At 64.0% G+C, this 16,583-nt stretch overlaps 1 protein-coding gene and 1 long non-coding RNA gene across 6 annotated transcripts in view; one reads left to right on the top strand and one right to left on the bottom strand.

Moving 5' to 3' along the window:
• Nucleotides 1-621: 621 nt before the first annotated feature.
• On the bottom strand, nucleotides 622-1,984 carry LOC138845279 (uncharacterized). Its single transcript, XR_011382201.2, has 2 exons — nucleotides 1,864-1,984; nucleotides 622-1,223 (listed from the first exon to the last, which is right to left on the bottom strand). It is a non-coding gene; the product is annotated as an uncharacterized LOC138845279 (long non-coding RNA).
• A 24-nt stretch (nucleotides 1,985-2,008) lies between these two features.
• CHID1 (chitinase domain containing 1) overlaps nucleotides 2,009-16,583 on the top strand; it is a 32,397-nt gene continuing 17,822 nt past the window's right edge. For 2 of the 5 annotated variants that reach the window (XR_016217751.1, XM_070056537.2), the window contains exons 1-9: nucleotides 2,009-2,078; nucleotides 6,261-6,378; nucleotides 7,342-7,491; nucleotides 9,300-9,449; nucleotides 9,868-10,000; nucleotides 11,118-11,162; nucleotides 11,958-12,064; nucleotides 13,001-13,062; nucleotides 15,529-15,621. Coding sequence is in view for 3 of the 5 variants with exons in the window: in XM_070056537.2 (XP_069912638.1) it covers nucleotides 7,381-7,491; nucleotides 9,300-9,449; nucleotides 9,868-10,000; nucleotides 11,118-11,162; nucleotides 11,958-12,064; nucleotides 13,001-13,062; nucleotides 15,529-15,621 (701 nt within the window). In the remaining 2 variants the exon portion in view is untranslated. Of the gene's footprint in view, nucleotides 2,079-6,260; nucleotides 6,379-6,984; nucleotides 7,103-7,341; nucleotides 7,492-9,299; nucleotides 9,450-9,867; nucleotides 10,001-11,117; nucleotides 11,163-11,957; nucleotides 12,065-13,000; nucleotides 13,063-15,528; nucleotides 15,622-16,583 lie in introns of all 5 variants that reach the window. The other 3 variants (XR_016217741.1, XM_070056504.2, XM_070056573.2) reach the window with 2 other exon arrangements.

Below are 16,583 nucleotides of genomic sequence, written 5' to 3'. Positions count from 1 at the left end.
GGGACCCTCAGCTGTCCAAGTGCGGGCAGGGTGGGGGCTCGATTGGTAGCTAGAGGCTCATCTCCACACATGGTCCCCCCGCCCCGTGCCTGCTGGGGACAAGACAGACCCAGGGCCCTGGCTTGCTGCCTGGGCCTCCCTGGGCACCCCCCAGCCCAGTCTCACTGGCTCAGGGCTGGCCTGACGTTCGGGTGAGGGGCCTTACTCGGGTTTCCTTTCAGTTTAAACGGGATTTGATTGAGGTTTACATCCGAAACCAGGCTTCTGGAGCCGCCACATTGCTTTGCACACCAACCTCACCCCTCCCTCGGAGCCGTCGCGGCCGCCGTGACCGGGCCCTCCTGGTCAGTGAAGGACTTTCAACGTCCAGGCTGAGCCCACACATGGGATAGTTTACTTTCGCTTCCTGTCCAGCTCCCTGCCCATGACCTGGGAGAGGAGTGGTGGCCCAGGGGCTCGGGCCCCTGCACCGTGAGGGAGCCCGATGGAGCTCCTGGCTCCGGCCGCTGTGGAAACTCGGCGAGTGAACCGGCGAGCGGGGATCTCTATTTCTCCTTCTCCACCTTTTGCACAAATAAATCAATTTTTAAAGATATTTTAAAAATTACACAACTCATCTGCTTAACAGATGAAAATTTTAATTGTGGTAAACCAGGTTCTCTTGCATGTTCCAGGAAAATCAGACGCCAAAGTCTTCCGGCTTCGCCAGCTCAGAAACGCTAACGTTTCGGTCCTGGTTCCCGTTCGGAGCCCCACCTCACATCTTCCTGTGCCACCCAGTGGGGTCAGCCTCCAGCCCAGGTCCTGGGTCCTCGGCACAGCCAGGCCAGCAGGGACGCTGGCCATTGACAGGGCCCGGCACCAACCACGGGCTCCCTTCCCCCTGCTCTTCCGTGCCAGGGGTCTGCAGCCCGGAATGCTGCAGCGGGCTCCCAGGGTGGCTAAGCGACCTTTGACCTAAGTGGCTGCTAGGCCCGCAGGGCCACTGCACCCTCCCCAAGGCGCGCAGACCAGGCCTCAGCCGGCCACCCAGGGCGCGCCAAGCTAGCTGGGTGCGGGAAGGCACGCGGCTGGCGTGAGGCTTCCCGCACCCACCCAGTTCCCAGCCCCGGGAAGAGAAAGGAGGAAACGTGAGAGAGGCCGGCTGGGCTCAGGGAGAAGAGCAGAAATGGGGAAGTCGCGGCGCAGTGCGTCGGCCCGCTGCGCACCGCCCTGCGGGTTTTCTGCAGAAAGAATGGGGGGGGGGGTGGAGACGCACGAGTCACCACCCATCCCCGCCTGGGGCCTGGGGGTTTGAGCGGGGGTGTCCCTGCCGCCCATCCCCCCTGGGGCCTGGGGGTGTCCCCGCCGCTTGGGGGCTGGGGGCTTGAGCGGGGGTGTCCCTGCTGCCCATCCCCCCTGGGGCCTGGGGGTGTCCCCGCCGCTTGGGGGCTGGGGGCTTGAGCGGGGGTGTCCCTGCTGCCCATCCCCCCTGGGGCCTGGGGGTGTCCCCGCCGCTTGGGGGCTGGGGGCTTGAGCGGGGGTGTCCCTGCTGCCCATCCCCCCTGAGGCCTGGGGTGTCCCCGCCGCTGGGGGCTGGGGGCTTGAGCGGGGGTGTCCCTGCTGCCCATCCCCCCTGGGGCCTGGGGTGTCCCCGCCGCTGGGGGCTGGGGGCTTGAACGGGGGGGGGTGTCCCTGCCGCCCATCCCCCCTGGGGGCTGGGGGCCTGAGCGCGGCCCCTGCCGCTGGCATCGGCAAGCCCTAGCGGTCACCGTGCCTGGGACGCGCCCACCAGGGAGCGGCGCGGGCGGGGCCGGGGGCGGTGATTCCCGCGCCCGTCAGGGAGGACTGCGCGGCGGGGGACGGCCACACTCTGGGACTCACGCGCCTCGGGACCCGGGCCCCGCGCCTGCCCGGAGCGTGCACCTGCGGCGCGCACCTGCCCGGCCCCGCCCCAGCGTGCCTTGCGCCGCGGAGGGGCGGAAGCAGGCGTGGCGCGGCCGGGAGAGAGCGGCGGGACGGCGGGCGGGACTTCCGGCGAGCGCGGAGCGGCTTCCGGTCGTGCGCGAGGGGGTCCGGCCGGCCTCCCTGACATGAAGGTGAGCCCTGCGGCGGCCAGCGTCTGCTGCTCCCGCGGCTCAGTTTCCCCGCGGCGACGTGGGCGCGCTGGGCGGCCGGGCCCCGCCCGGGGCGGAACGGGCGTGGGGCGCCAGGGGCGCAGCAGGAGCGCGTGTGGAGGAGGGGCGCAGCGCGCGTGAGAGAGCCCGAGTGTGCGGGAGCGTGACAGTGAGTGCGTGAGGGAGAGTGAGTGTGTGAATGTGTGAGAGCAGGAGTGAGGGAGGGAGTGAGCAGGTGTGATGAGTGAGGGAGTGAGTGTGAGCAGGAGTGAGGGAGGGAGTGAGCAGGTGTGATGAGTGAGGGAGTGAGTGAGCAGGTGTGAGGAGTGAGGGAGTGAGTGTGAGCAGGTGTGAGGGAGGGAGTGAGCAGGTGTGATGAGTGAGGGAGTGAGTGAGTGAGCAGGAGTGAGGGAGGGAGTGAGCAGGTGTGAGGAGTGAGGGAGGGAATGAGCAGGTGTGATGAGTGAGGGAGGGAGTGTGAGCAGGAGTGAGGGAGGGAGTGAGCAGGTGTGATGAGTGAGGGAGTGAGTGTGAGCAGGTGTGAGGGAGGGAGTGAGCAGGTGTGATGAGTGAGGGAGTGAGTGTGAGCAGGTGTGATGAGTGAGGGAGTGAGTGTGAGCAGGAGGGAGGGAGTGAGCAGGTGTGATGAGTGAGGGAGTGAGTGTGAGCAGGTGTGATGAGTGAGGGAGTGAGTGTGAGCAGGTGTGATGAGTGAGTGTGAGCAGGTGTGATGAGGGAGTGAGTGTGAGCAGGTGTGAGGGAGTGAGCAGGTGTGATGAGTGAGGGAGTGAGTGTGAGCAGGTGTGAGGGAGTGTGAGCAGGTGTGATGAGTGAGGGAGTGAGTGTGAGCAGGTGTGATGAGTGAGGGAGGGAGTGAGCAGATGTGATGAGTGAGGGAGTGAGTGTGAGCAGGTGTGAGGGAGTGATCAGGTGTGATGAGTGAGGGAGTGAGTGTGAGCAGGTGTGATGAGTGAGGGAGTGTGAGCAGGAGTGAGGGAGGGAGTGAGCAGGTGTGATGAGTGAGGGAGTGAGTGTGAGCAGGTGTGATGAGTGAGGGAGTGAGTGTGAGCAGGAGTGAGGGAGGGAGTGAGCAGGTGTGATGAGTGAGGGAGTGAGTGTGAGCAGGTGTGATGAGTGAGGGAGTGAGTGAGCAGGTGTGATGAGTGAGGGAGTGAGTGTGAGCAGGTGTGATGAGTGAGGGAGTGAGTGTGAGCAGGTGTGCGGGAGAGGGAGGAGTGAGCTGATGAGGTGAGGGAGTGTGTGAGCAGGTGTGATGAGTGAGGGAGTGAGTGTGAGCAGGTGTGATGAGTGAGGGAGTGAGTGTGAGCAGGTGTGATGAGTGAGGGAGTGTGAGCAGGTGTGATGAGTGAGGGAGTGAGTGTGAGCAGGTGTGCGGGAGAGGGAGGAGTGAGCTGATGAGGGCCGACACGAGTGTGAGGGAGGGAGCGTGTGAGAGGGAGCAGATGTGAGGAGTGGGAGTGTGCGCGGGCATCAGGGACGGTGCGAGTGAGCACAGGTGGCCCGTGTGAGCACTTGTGCGGGTGCCTGGGAGCGCGTGTGCGCGCAGTGTAGAAAGACCGGGTGAGAGCCGGCGTGCCTGGCAGCGTGCCCAGGAGCGCATGCGAGCGAGAATGTGGAGCCCTGAGGGAGTCAGTGTGAGTGTGTGCTGGGGGTGGCGGGTGGGGCGGCAGCGTGGTGGCCGCCGGGGGCACACGCAGCCGGGTGGGCGGCTGTCCTTCCGCCTGCACTCCACCTGCCGCGCCCACCCCTAGCCCAGAGGTCACGAAGCAGGCCCAGGGGTCACGAAGCGGGCCCAGAGGTCACGAAGCGGGCCCAGAGGTCGGGGGCCTGCGGGCTGCCGACCGCACGGCCCTTGAGCCTTCCGTGGTGGTCCCGTGTCCGTTGTGCTGTGGAATCGGTGTCGCGCCGTGGCCGGTGCCGGGCCGGACTTGTGGCGAGAAGCGTGTGAGCACAGCCCGGCACACCGCGTGTCATGACCGTCCTGCCGCTCCCAGCAGCTTCGTGTTCAAGTGTACACACACCCCTCACTGCAGGCACACGCTAGCTCCCAAAGCTCAGGTGGCAACCCTGGACTTAAGAACCACATTTCTGGGGACTGGAAAGTCAGCGCAGGGGCCCAGCCGGTGGCCTGCACACTTCCGGCCGTGTTTCTCACTGTGGTGCCGAAGTGTGCCGCCTGGTGAAGCCCGCTCTGAGCAAGGCGTCGGTGCATTGCGGTCAGGCTGGCCCTGGACAGCACACGTTTGCACAACCCGGGTGCCGGGCTGTGGTGAGGGCGTTTCTCCCTGTGGCCCCGTGAGACCAGGCTCCTGAGCTGCGGGACTCGGCCCTGGAAGGCTGGGGGCAGAGGGCACCTTCCAAGACCCCTGTGGGTGGCCAGAGTGGGGTCCACGCCCGGTCGCAGCACTAGCCCCTCTACTCAAAGGCGGGGCCTGGTGTCGGGAGGAACGTGCCTTGAAGCCAGAGCAGGGCTCTGCTGCAGGAGCCCACGGAGCTGTGCCACGGGAACAGCGTGCTGAGTTCATACCCCCAGCCTGGGGCAGCACGACCACCCCTCACACACGCACGTGTCACCTCCCCGCCCCCAGCCGGGCCGATTCACAGCAGCCGGCGTGGCCCGGTGCCCGGGATCCAAGTGCTCGTCCCAGAGCTGGCCGGCTGGGTGCAGTGCTCGGTGGGCAGCAGGCCTCGTCTTGTGCCCCAGCAGCCGGACAGACTGGTGAGCCTGGCTCCTCCTCCCCATGTTGCCACCTGGGGCTGGGGTCAGTACAGAGAAGAGAGGCTGGTGGGGCTGGGGGCAGAGGGCGGCAATCTGGGCCTAGGTCTTGTGCCCGCGTTGGCCCTCTGCGGCTGCCATGGCTGTTTGACCACTCACTGGCTTCACCCCCCAGCTCCGTGGGTCACCTCCGGGGTCAGGGAGCTTCCTGGGTAGCTCCAGGGCTGTGTTCTTACTGCCCCACGTGTGTTTCAGGTGCCAAAGCATGAGTGCTGCCCAGGGGAGCAGAGGGGGTGAAAGCGGGTGCCTGGCTAGCGGTCGCCCCGTGGGAGGGGTCCTGCCATGGTCTAGAAGCTCCTCACAGGATACCGGGGCTCCTAGAGCCTCCTGAGCCCAGGCCATGGCGTCCTGAGCGCTGCCCGCATGCTGCGCAGTGGGCTGTGTGGCCCCTCGACGGTCTGGAGCAGCACGCTGTCAGGCATGAGCCCAGGTGGCCGGGCTGCCTCGCAGTCAAGGACAGGCGCCCCGCTGCGCCGGGGTTAGGCTCGGAGGCGGAGGACGGGCGGAGGGAGCTTGGGGAGGAGGGGCCGCTGGCACCGATAGTGATAGTGAGCTGCAGTCCGGGTGAAGCAGAAGGCCACGTGACCCAGGCCACCTGCTCGTTCACGTTGCAGTTAGCTCCATGCTCACTTTGCCTGTGGGTTACACACAGGTGTATGGGACCAGGCTGCACAGTTGTGTGTGTGTGTGTGTGTGTGTGTGTGTGTGTGTTTTAAAGATTTACTTGAAAGTCAGAGTTACACAGAGAAGGAGAGGCAGAGAGAGAGAGAGGGGTCTTCCAACAGATGGTTCACTCCCCAGTTGGCCGCGACGGCCGGAGCTGTGCTGATCCGAAGCCAGGAGCCAGGAGCTTCTGGGTCTCCCACGCGGGTGCAGGGGCCCCTGCTTCTGCTGCTTTCCCAGGCCATAGCAGACAGCTGGCTATGGGACGCCGGCACTGCAGGCGGTGGCTTTACCCACTACGCCCCAGCGCCGGCCCCACAATTGCATTTTTATGATTGAGTCAGCGGTGGTCGCCAGCACCATAGCGTCTGCTTTCCGGGGTCAGAAGTGCCAGGCCAGTGAGCACCCTCGTGCCTCCTACACACGTGAGAACCCCCACCCCGCAGAGGGGAGCTTGCAGGGGAAAGGGGATGGGGGCGCAGTAGGACACTTGTGTTTGTACTTCCCGACTTGACTCCTGCCACGAGCCCGGGTGGGGACGCTGTCCCCGGCTGGCGCAGCCGAGCTGCTTGTGTCTGGGCCTGGGAATCTCTTCTCTCTCTTCTGTCCCCTTGTTGTCGTAGTGGGGTATTCTCATTGTTCTTTTTAAGTTTTTTTTTTTTTATCTTATTTTAATTTTTTTTTTTTTTTTTTTTTTTTTACAGGCAGAGTGTGGACAGTGAGAGAGAGAGAGACAGAGAGAAAGGTCTTCCTTTGCCATTGGTTTACCCTCCAATGGCCGCCGCAGCTGGCGCACCACGCTGATCCGATGGCAGGAGCCAGGTACTTCTCCTGGTCTCCCATGGGGTGCAGGGCCCAAGGACTTGGGCCATCCTCCACTGCACTCCCTGGCCACAGCAGAGAGCTGGCCTGGAAGAGGGGCAACCGGGACAGAATCCAGCGCCCCGACCGGGACTAGAACCCGGTGTGCCGGTGCCGCAAGGCGGAGGATTAGCCTAGTGAGCCGCGGCGCCGGCCTTATTTTAATTTGAGAGGTAGAGTTACAGACAGAGTCAGAGAGAGGGGTCTTCCATCTGCTGGTTCACTCCCCAAATGGCCACAATGGCCAGAGCCGGGGCAATCCGAAGCCAGGAGCCTGGAGCTTCACCCGGGTCTCCCGGGCAGACACAGAGGCCCCAGCACGTGGGCCGTCTTCCGCTGCTTTCCCAGGCCTTCGGCGGGGAGCTGGGTGGGAAGTGGAGCAGCCAGGACTCGAATCAGCGCCTACGTGGGATGAGGTGCCGCAGGTGGAGGGTTAGCCTGCTCCGCCACAGTGCTGGCCCCGGGATACCTTTACATTGCATTGTCTTATTGTAAGATTTCTCTGCTTATTTTCAGTAGTTGATATTCCAGATGCTTTTTCTGGTTTGTTGCCTTTCATTCCTTAAGTGGAAGCTTCACGTTTTCACGTGGCGTTTTACCGTAATCTCTCCTGCGGCTCCTCCACCCGTGGCTGCGTGAACAAGCATCGTGCTTTCTTCGATCCTTCCGTGGCTCTGTCGTACACGTATGCCCTACTGTGACCCAGGATTTCCTTGGTTTCAGGGGCAGAGTGTGGGCGCCATTTCCTGCATGGCCGCCTGTGGGCAGGGCAGCCTTGGGCAGCAGGGAGGAGGGCTCCGTGCCTGGCACTGGGGAAAGTCCTGCTGGGTGCTTGGAGGAACTGACGACGCAGCTGGGGTGGCCAGCGCAGCCCGGGAGCACCTGGGCGCCACGTCCTGTCTCCCTGTGCTCTGCCCTCTGCAGCCCCTGAAGCCGAGGGCTGGACTCCGCTGACAGGCCGCCATGCAGCTGCTCCTGCTCGTCCTCTGGCTCGCTCTGGCGTGCGGCTCTGTTCACACCACCCTGTCGAAGTCGGACGCCAAAAAAGCCGCCTTGAAGACGCTGAGTGAGAAGGTAGGGGTCCCCCCCCCGACTCCTCCCTCTGCCCTGGGGTGGGGGGCAGGGCTGTGGCAGCCGAGACCTCTGGGGTGGGGGGCAGGGCTGTGGCAGCCGAGACCTCTGAGTGAGGCTCTGGACTTGGTTTCAAGGGTGGGCAGTCCCCGCCTGCCCGTTCAGGCCATCTCCTTGACAACACCCGTACCCTCGTCCTGTTGTATCTTTACTGTGCTCAGCCGTGAGCTGCCTCTGTGACATGGCCTTTGTGCTGTTCTGGAGCAGTCCCAAGGATGTAAATTCACGGTGGTTCCCCAGCACGCCCCTCAGCCCTGTCAGTCGCCCTGCTGCTGGCTGGACCAGCCTACTATCGCAGGCCCATTTCTGAGACCCTGTCCTGGACAGATGGGCCCTCTCTCCATCCGCCCTGGGGCAGGTGGGCATCTCCGTCTGTCTCAGAGCCTGTGGGGCCAGGCCAGGGCATGGGCAGAGTCAAAGGGAGGCTGAGCTGAGTGTGGACAGGACAGGCGGGTCAAGGTGTGGGTTCGCCTGCCACGTGGGACGCCTGCCTCCTGGTCAGAGCGCTGGTTGCAGTCCCAGCTCCTCTGCTTCTGATCCAGCTTCCTGCTGATGCATCTAAGAAAGGCAGCAAACGACGGCCAAGGCTTGGGTCTTTGCCACCCAGCTGAGTCCCAGGTGGGGTTTGGCTGCTGGCTTTTGTGGGGAGCAATTCGGACTAGACTAAGTTACTGGAATTAAGACTTATTCTATGCATCTGCTCTCCCACAATATGGCGCTGGGAGAGAAGAAAACAGCTTTTACACAGCTGCCTCCAGTTCAACCAATAAACTGTAGGACTTGCTCCTGATTGGAGAGCAGCGTACTCAGCGTGTGGGCAGCCGAGCACGGATTGGCGGAGGAGGACTATAAAGGAGGAGAGAGACGGCATTCACCAGGAACATCTAAGAGGAACATCTAAGGGGAACACCTGTGCAGCCCCCGAGAGAGCCGGCCGGCGGTGTGCCGCTCCCCTGCGGAAGTGGGGAATGTGGCCAGGGGGAACCGCCCTTCCACGGAGGTGGAAGGGACAGTAGCCAACCCGGGAAGAACCAGCAGCAAACCCGGGGAGGGCCGAGCAGACAAAAGAACAGCGCAGGGTCCTGTGTCGTTCCTCCACGAAGAGGGGGAGCGACATAATGGTGCCGTGACTCGGATATGAAGCCTAGGCAGGGTTTAGTGTTGCTCCTCCACGAAGAGGGGGAGCGACAGGCTTTGGAGTCGATGTGAACCCGCAGAGAGACCATCTCCCTCCCTCCCTCCATCTCCCTCCCTCCCTCCCTCTCTCTCCCTCTGTTGCTCTGCCTTTCAAATAAATAAATCTTCCCCCCCAAAAAAGGAAGAAAAACAGGCAAATGGAGAATACATGGGGAGCTTCCAGGAGCAGAGGTGGGGAGGGGTGCGTACGCAGGGCACCGGAGGGCCCACGCTGAGGGCCTGGCGTGCGCTCATCCGTCCAGCGAGGGGTGGCTCTGAGGTGCCCACATGAGTACACAGTGGCCTGAGCTGGGTGCAGGGAGCTATCCTTGGTCCTTGCCACCCCAGAGAAGGGTGGGAAGGGGGCCTCCCAGCTGCGGCCGTCTGCTCACTGCTGGCCAGACCCAGAACTGTGCTGGCCACGGGGACCTCTGGCTGGCAGTGCGGTGTTGATCCCGGGACAGACCCTGGCTGGCAAGAGAGGACTCGTGCTGCCGCCACGGGGGATGCTGCACTGCCCGTCAAGGATGGACCCCCGACGGCCTCCTTTGTCGCCTGTTTTGTTTTCTCATCAGACGCAGTTGTCAGACAGGCCCGTCCAGGATCGGGGTCTGGTGGTGACGGACCCCAAAGCGGAGGACGTGGTTCTTGAACATCGCAGCTACTGTGCAGCCAAGGCCAGGGAGAGACACTTTGCTGGCGATGTCCTGGGATACGTCACGCCAGTAAGTAGAGCTGTCGGGGAGTGGGGGCCCCCAGCTCCCACGGCTGATTCCTCCTGGCTGAACAGTGACGGGAGCCTGTGTTCCACCTCCTGGGCTGTTGCTTGTCCGCGGTTGCAGTGGGGGCGCCGCCGTCCTGGAGGCAGCAGGGTGGAGGCACTGGAAGTCTGCTCTGCACAGCTGCAGACGGCCCTGTCGGTGCCCCCGAGGCCGGAGCCGGGCTCGCAGGCCTGAAGCAGCGAGTGTGCGCTGGCTCGTGGCCAGGGTTCCAGGCTGTAGGCCGCAGTCCCGTGAGCTCTCCAGAGCGGGAGGGAGACCTCAGCCCGGACAAGAGCTGGCTGCAGGGCCGGCCTGGGGCGGCAGCACGTGGTGAGGCGGGGCCGCTCACCTGCTCGCTGTCTGCTCCTCTTCCCTCTGCCAGTGGAACAGCCATGGCTACGAGATTGCCAAGGTCTTTGGGAACAAGTTCACGCTCATCTCTCCAGTCTGGCTGCAGCTGAAGAGACGGGGCCGCGAGATGTTTGAGGTCACGGGCCTCCACGACATGGACCAAGGTTCCCACCCTCCCCGCTGGTCTGTGTGCGTCCTGAGAACTAGAAGAGTGTGATAGAGTGCAGGCTGGTGTGCAGGGTGGGAGGGAAGAGGGGCAGGGCCGTCTGGAGGAGGTGGCCTGTGGTGCAGGCCTGTGTGCAGGGTGGGAGGGAAGAGGGCAGGGCCGTCTGGAGGAGGTGGCCTGTGGTGCAGGCCTGTGTGCAGGGTGGGAGGGAAGAGGGGCAGGGCCGTCTGGAGGAGGTGGCCTGTGGTGCAGGCCTGTGTGCAGGGTGGGAGGGAAGAGGGGCAGGGCCGTCTGGAGGAGGTGGCCTGTGGTGCAGGCCTGTGTGCAGGGTGGGAGGGAAGAGGGGCAGGGCTGTCTGGAGGAGGTGGCTCCTGAGATGGTCACCACGCTGGGACCATCAGCAAGGACACATCGGTGCGTGTGGGAGGTGAGGGTGTGACACAGAAGGTCAGGGCCTGGGGCTGGCGCTGTGGCCTAGTTGGTAAAGCCACCACCGACACCAGCATCCCATATGGGTCCTAGTTCATGTCCCTGCTGCTCCACTTCCCATCTGCCTCCCTGCTAATGTGCCTGGGAAAGCAGCAGAAGACGGCCCAAGTGTTTGGACCCTGCACCCCTGTGGGAGACCCAGATGAAGCTCCTGGCTCCTGACTTCAGCCTGGCCCAGCCGTGGCTGTTGCAGACGTCTGTGGAGTGAGCCAGCAGATGGAAGATCTGTGTCTCTGTGTCTCTCCCTGTCACTCTGTAACTCTAACTTTCAAAATAAATTAATTAATTAAAAAATGGGGGTCCTGGTGGGTGCTGGTGCCTTTAGCTCAGAGACAGCCCGACACTCCCTGGGCCCTTGGGTGGCGGCTGGGGACACAGCGGTCTGACCTCTGGTTGGCTGTGGGCTCTGATGTCAGGATAGGGAGAGTAGGTTCAGCGCTGCTCTCTCGGGGCGGGGGAGGTGGGTGCAGAGCTGCCGCTCCGCTACCCAGAGCAAAGTGGGTCCTACCCCGTTCCCTTCCCCTCAGTTCCCATCCTGGGTGCCGTGTCCTCCTCGGGGCTGGAGGGTGTGGCTGGGTCTCCTGGCTGAGCGCTGACCTGTGCTGACGGTCCCCCCATGCCCACAGGGTGGATGCGAGCCATCAGGAAGCACGCCAAGGGCCTGCGCATCGGTGAGTCCAGCGGGCCTGGTAGCCGCGGCCGGAGCCCCAGCCACACAGCGTCGGGGCCCACGCCGGCACAGTTCCTCTGTGGGTGAACAGGTGGGCCCTTGGGGACCTGGCGTGTCCCTCTTATCCAGGCTGTGCTGCCTTCGCAGCCCACAGTCCAGCCGGAGTCCTGGCTCTCCCACCTCCAGGGCCGTGGTCCAAGACCAGCAGCTCCTTGGCCAGTGGCTCTGCCTGCACTGTCTTCTCCCACACACCCAACAAGTGCTATTGAGGTCCCAGGGACCCGTCCTTGAGGGTGATGCTGACCCTTCCCCAGCCTCGCCCCAACAGCTCATGGCTGCTGAGGGAGGGACATGTGTCCCAGGGCAGTAGGAGCGTCGGGGACAGCAGACTGGGAATGGAGGGTGCGGGGTGAGGGACGCACTCCCAGGAGGCTCGGGAGCAGCCACAGGCTGAACTGCTGCTGGGGGCGGGGGGTACAGCAGCAGGCTCAGAGGCCTCTGCAGGCCCGGAGTGGATCTCTAGCTGGGGCGACGGCGCTGTTGGGTCAGAGGGAGACCACCCCGTGGGAGCCAGGCAGCCAGGAGCTGACCCTGCGGCTGGGCCCCCGGGGGAAGGGAGGCTGGTGTGGGCGCGAGGGGCGTTGCCATCCCCTCGCTCCTCTTAGGCACACGGCTGCCTCAGTGGCTTCCCCTGTCCAGCACTGGCCTGACCGCTTTGGGGGCCCGTGAGACACCCTCGGGGGATCCAGCCAGAGGGGCCTCTCGGTCTTGCGGTCACAGACTGTGTCCCCTGCAGTGCCTCGGCTTCTGTTTGAGGACTGGACCTACGACGACTTCCGCAACGTCTTAGACAGCGAGGACGAGGTGGAGGAGCTCAGCAAGACTGTGGTGCAGGTGGCAAAGGTGAGGCCTGGGGCTTCCCAGCCCCTCAGCACAGCCCCCCGGCCCCACCTCCTCCTAGGTCCTGCCTCCAAGGCCCCGCCTCCCCAGGCCCCACCTTCCCACAGCATCTCCCACCCCAGGCCCCGCCTCCACAGGCCCCTCCCCTCCCCGGCCCAGTCTCCCCCACACCATCTCCCATCCCTGGCCCCTCCCCTCCTCCCAGGCCCAGTCTCCCCTCCCTGGCTGGGGTTCCCGCAAGGCACCAGTGGCTCCTTGCCTGGCTTCCTGCTCAAGCACGTTGCTTGACCATAGGGATCCTCTGGGGACCAGGGGGTGTCTTGCTGCCCTCCTGGGGTCCCCACCCCTGCTGGCTGCCAGTCTGGGCTGTGGGAGTAAGGAAGAGGGGTGATCAGTCCCTCTGCCCCTGCCTCCTGTGGGACCCCTGTGCCGCACCCTTCTGAGAGCCACCTCTGGACGCACAGTGTGGGCTTGGGTGTGGCTTCATGAAGACTAGGCTGTGGCCTTGCCAGGTGGGCAGGGGCAGGGGCTGCGTCTCCCTCATCCCTCCTGGGTTCCTGGGCACCCCTCCCACATGCTCCTGTTTCTTTTTTTTTTTTTTTAATTAATTTCTTTATTTGAAAGGCACTTAGAGAGAGGCAGAGGCAGAGGGAGAGGGAGAGAGAGGTCTTCCATCCACTGGTTCACTCCCCAGATGGCCGCAATGGCTAGAACTGCACTGACCCAAAGCCAGGAGCCAGACGCTTCTTCTGGGTCTCCCACCTATGTGCAGGGGCCCGAGGACTTGGGCCATCCTCCACTGCTTTCTCAGGCCATTAGCAGGGAGCTGGATCAGAAGTGGAGTGGCCGGGACTTGAACCAGCGCCCATGGGGATGTGGACACTGCAGGTGGCAGCTTTACGCACTATGTAACAGCGCCGGCCCCTCTGTTTGTTGTAGAACCAGCATTTTGACGGCTTTGTGGTGGAGGTCTGGAGCCAGCTGCTGAGCCAGAAGCACGGGTAAGTTGGCTGCGGCGGCGGGTGGGCTGCTCCTGCTTCCCGGGTGCTGGCAGAGCCAGAGGAGCACCGAGGGGACAGGGAGTCTGGGTCTTTCGCCAGCAGTCGGTGCGTCCGGGGTGGGGCAGGTCCGGCTCTGACCCCATGGCCAAGCCGGCCCCGAGGCCTTTCCCGGTGGTAAAGGGAATGCCAGGAGATGGCGGCCCAGACAGCATGACAGAGGCCAAGCTCGGGCCCAAGCAGAAGTTCCCCCTGACCGTGAGGTGCCGTCCTGGGATGTGGAGAAGGGTCCAGCTGAGCGTGGCCAGCACCCGTGGTGTGGACGGCCAGGCCATAGCATCCTCTGGGGAGTGGCTGCCCAGGCCCACGGGCTCTTCAGCAGTCCACTGGGAGGTGGCCTCATAGCTCCTCACTGTCACAGCCGCAGTAGCCACTGGGAGACCTGCGGGTTCCCACTGCCTGGGGCAGGGTGGGAGGGAGCAATGCAAGTGCTGGCAGCCCCTCCTGATCCAGCACAGCCCTCCTTGGGCCACCTTCCCTGGTCCTGCCCCACAGATGGTGGAGGAGGGGCTCCAGAGGGAGGCCTGTTCATCCTAGACCCACCTACGAGGGGCTGATGTGGCCAACACAGCGCGTGTCCGGGGCAGCCCTTCAGCCTCCTGAGCCAGCCACGGTTGCAATCTGTTGTTGACCGACCCCTTCCCTTTCTTTTTTTCTAAAAAAAGATGTATTTATTATTCACGTGAGAGGTAGTGTCAGAGAGAGACAGACAGACAGAGGGAGGGGTCTTCCATCCAATGGTTCACTCCCCAAAGGAGCGCAACAACCAGAGCTGGGCCAATCAGAGCCAGGAGCTTCCTCCAGGTCTCCCATGCGGGTGCAGGGGCCCAAGGACTTGGGCCATCGTCCACTGCTTTCCCAGGCCAGAGCAGAGAGCTGGATGGGAAGAGGAGTGGCTGGGACACGAACCGTGTGGATACTGGCACTGCAGGCGGGCTTAGCCTACTGTGCCACAGCGCCGCCCCCGACCTCTTCCCTTTCTTGCCTCAGGGAACTCCAGGGGTGTTTTAAGGCCCAGCCCGAGCAGCTGAGCCCCCCTCCTTCCATGCCACCCGAGCTGGGTCCCTTCCGTGTGGCTGCTGCGGGTGCGGGAGCTGCAGGTCTCCCTCTGCCCACGTGGCGGCAGTGTCCCCTCACGGAGAGGGGCGGGTGGAGCTGGGAGGAGATGAAAGGGGGGACGGGATTCCCCCCTGGGCCCTGCCGTGGTGAGAAAGTCTAGCCACGAGCCCCAGGGCCCAGGCTGCCCAAGGCGTAGCTGCCCCACGCCCTCGCTGAGTGCTGGGGAGAGTGTGGGTCCTGCTGCTCAGCCTGCAAAGTGGTGGCCTGATCTGGACCAGGTCAGGGAGACAGAACTGCCTGGGTGGGGTCCTGCACCATCGAGGGGACAAGGCCTCGGGACCATGGGCAAGGACTGGCAGCCCGGGTGGCCTGACCCAGCCTCAGTCCCTCTGTTCCCCGGATGGGACGGCTTCCCACATACAGGGGTGTTGAGGCCCCCCCAGAAAATGCCTGGGCTGGGGTCCTGCACCATCGAGAGGACTAGGCCTTGGGGACCAGGGCCATGGATGTGGCAGCCCGGGTGTCCTGACCCAGCCACAGCCACAGTCCATCTGTTCCCCGGATGGGACAGCTTCACACACACACAGGTGATGAGGCCGCCAGAGTTTGCGCTCCCCGGCCAGTCTCTGTGACAACATCCACCTACATGGTGGACTTGGCACCACCTCCTGCCACGGGCACTTGTTGGTAGATCACCTGCTGCCCATGCTGGCCAAGGGATACGAGCAGGCCTGGGGTGCTGGCAGGGCCAAGGGCCGTGTGGGGAGAGAAGCTGCGGTCTGTTCCTTGCAACACACTGTCTGCCGGCTCCTAGCTGCCCTCCACCTCCAGGGGCCAGAGAAGGCCCACCTGCCACCTTCGCTCTGGGCTTATCTGTCAGGTGGGCCCTGCATGCCCAGTGCCCTCCCAGGTGCTCTGACCTCGCCTTCCTTCCCCAGCCGGCACCTAGCTCAGCCCTGAGTGACCTGTGGTGTTTCACAGCTGACCAGACCACCCTGGGGTCTGCGCTGGGTCCTCTGGGGTGCCGAGGCATGATGGGTGTGTGGCTCTGTACTGCTTGAGCCTTTTTCCGGGGTGCTCCTGGGCCTCTGCACAGACCCCCTGCTCTGGGGGACCCTGCGTGTGATGAAAGGGAAGGCTTAGCTGGGGTCCGGGCAGCCTTTGTCCCTGTCCCCTCCCAGGGTCAGCAGGGCCCTGATGCTCACCCAGAGGCAGAGCCGGGAGCTCCCCGGAAGGCTGCCTGCCCTGCAGCAGGGTGCCCTGGTGGGGAGCAGCCCACCCCACCTCCCAGAGGGTGGGCACGGAGCTCCCCAGGCACTCACGCTGACCGTGTGTCTCGGTCCTCTGCAGGGGCCTCATCCACATGCTGACCCACGTGGCTGAGGCGCTGCACCAGGCCCGGCTGCTGTCCATCCTGGTCATCCCTCCCGCCGTCACCCCTGGGTAAGTGCTGCTCTCTGCTCGGTGCAGGGCCGGGCAGGAGCCGAGCCCTCTGTGGTCCACAGGCACCGTGTCCACCCCGCGACCCTGGGTGGGGGGCTCTTCACTGCTGGCCTCGCATGCTCTTGCCTGTGAGCGGGGGACAGCTGAGTCCATCAGGACAGATGTGTTTGAAGATCTGAGAACTGAGTCGTCTGCCTTGCTCTCAGGGGGGCCCTGGAGCTCCGAGTCGTCTGGTGTTTTAGGTCAGATCTACATGCGCTGCCCACAGGGGTGAGGCCAAGGCAGGCGCGGGGCTGTGCCGTTGGACACTGTTCATCTGGGATGGAGTGGAATGGCCCAGCCACTAGCTGTGGGAGCCAGGGCAGCCGATCCCTGTGTCCACCCTGCCTCGAGCATCCTGCCCTGTGCCAGGTGCAGAGAAGGCTCCCAGACAAACTGGGCCCTGTGGGTAGGAGAAAGGCGGGGGCCGGGGAGGGCTGGGGCTGCAGAGCCCGCGTGGCCAGCCAGGGGCATCCAGCCATCAAGGTGGGAGTCCAGGGGCTCTGCCAAGGTACAGCCCCTGAGATAAACTGGGCTCCCAGGCCCACCGCTGTGGAAGTAGCCACCAGCCCATCTCATGTCCTCTGCCCAGCAGGGCAGTGAGAGTGGGCCTCGAGGGCCGTGGCTGGGCGGGCTTCCGGGCCTGTGGTAATGGTGCTGGGAGAGAGGTGTGCAGAAGACCCTGCAGCGCACCTGGGCAGCTGAGGGCCTGCTTGTCGCTCCCCCTCTTCATGGAGGAACGACACTAAACCCTGCCTAGGCTTCATATCCGAGTCACGGCACCATTATGTCGCTCCCCCTCTTCGTGGAGGAACGACACTGGACCCTGCGCTGTTCTTTCGTCTGCTCGGCCCTCCCCGGGTTTGCTGCTGGTTCTTCCCGGGTTGGCTACTGTCCCTTCCACCTCCGTGGAAGGGCAGTTC

The sequence above is a fragment of the Oryctolagus cuniculus genome, chromosome 1, assembly GCF_051225735.1.
Source record: "Oryctolagus cuniculus isolate XC-2025 breed Fujian yellow rabbit chromosome 1, ASM5122573v1, whole genome shotgun sequence".
In the NCBI taxonomy this organism is placed as follows: domain Eukaryota; kingdom Metazoa; phylum Chordata; class Mammalia; order Lagomorpha; family Leporidae; genus Oryctolagus; species Oryctolagus cuniculus.
This window is presented reverse-complemented; position numbering and strand designations above follow the sequence as displayed.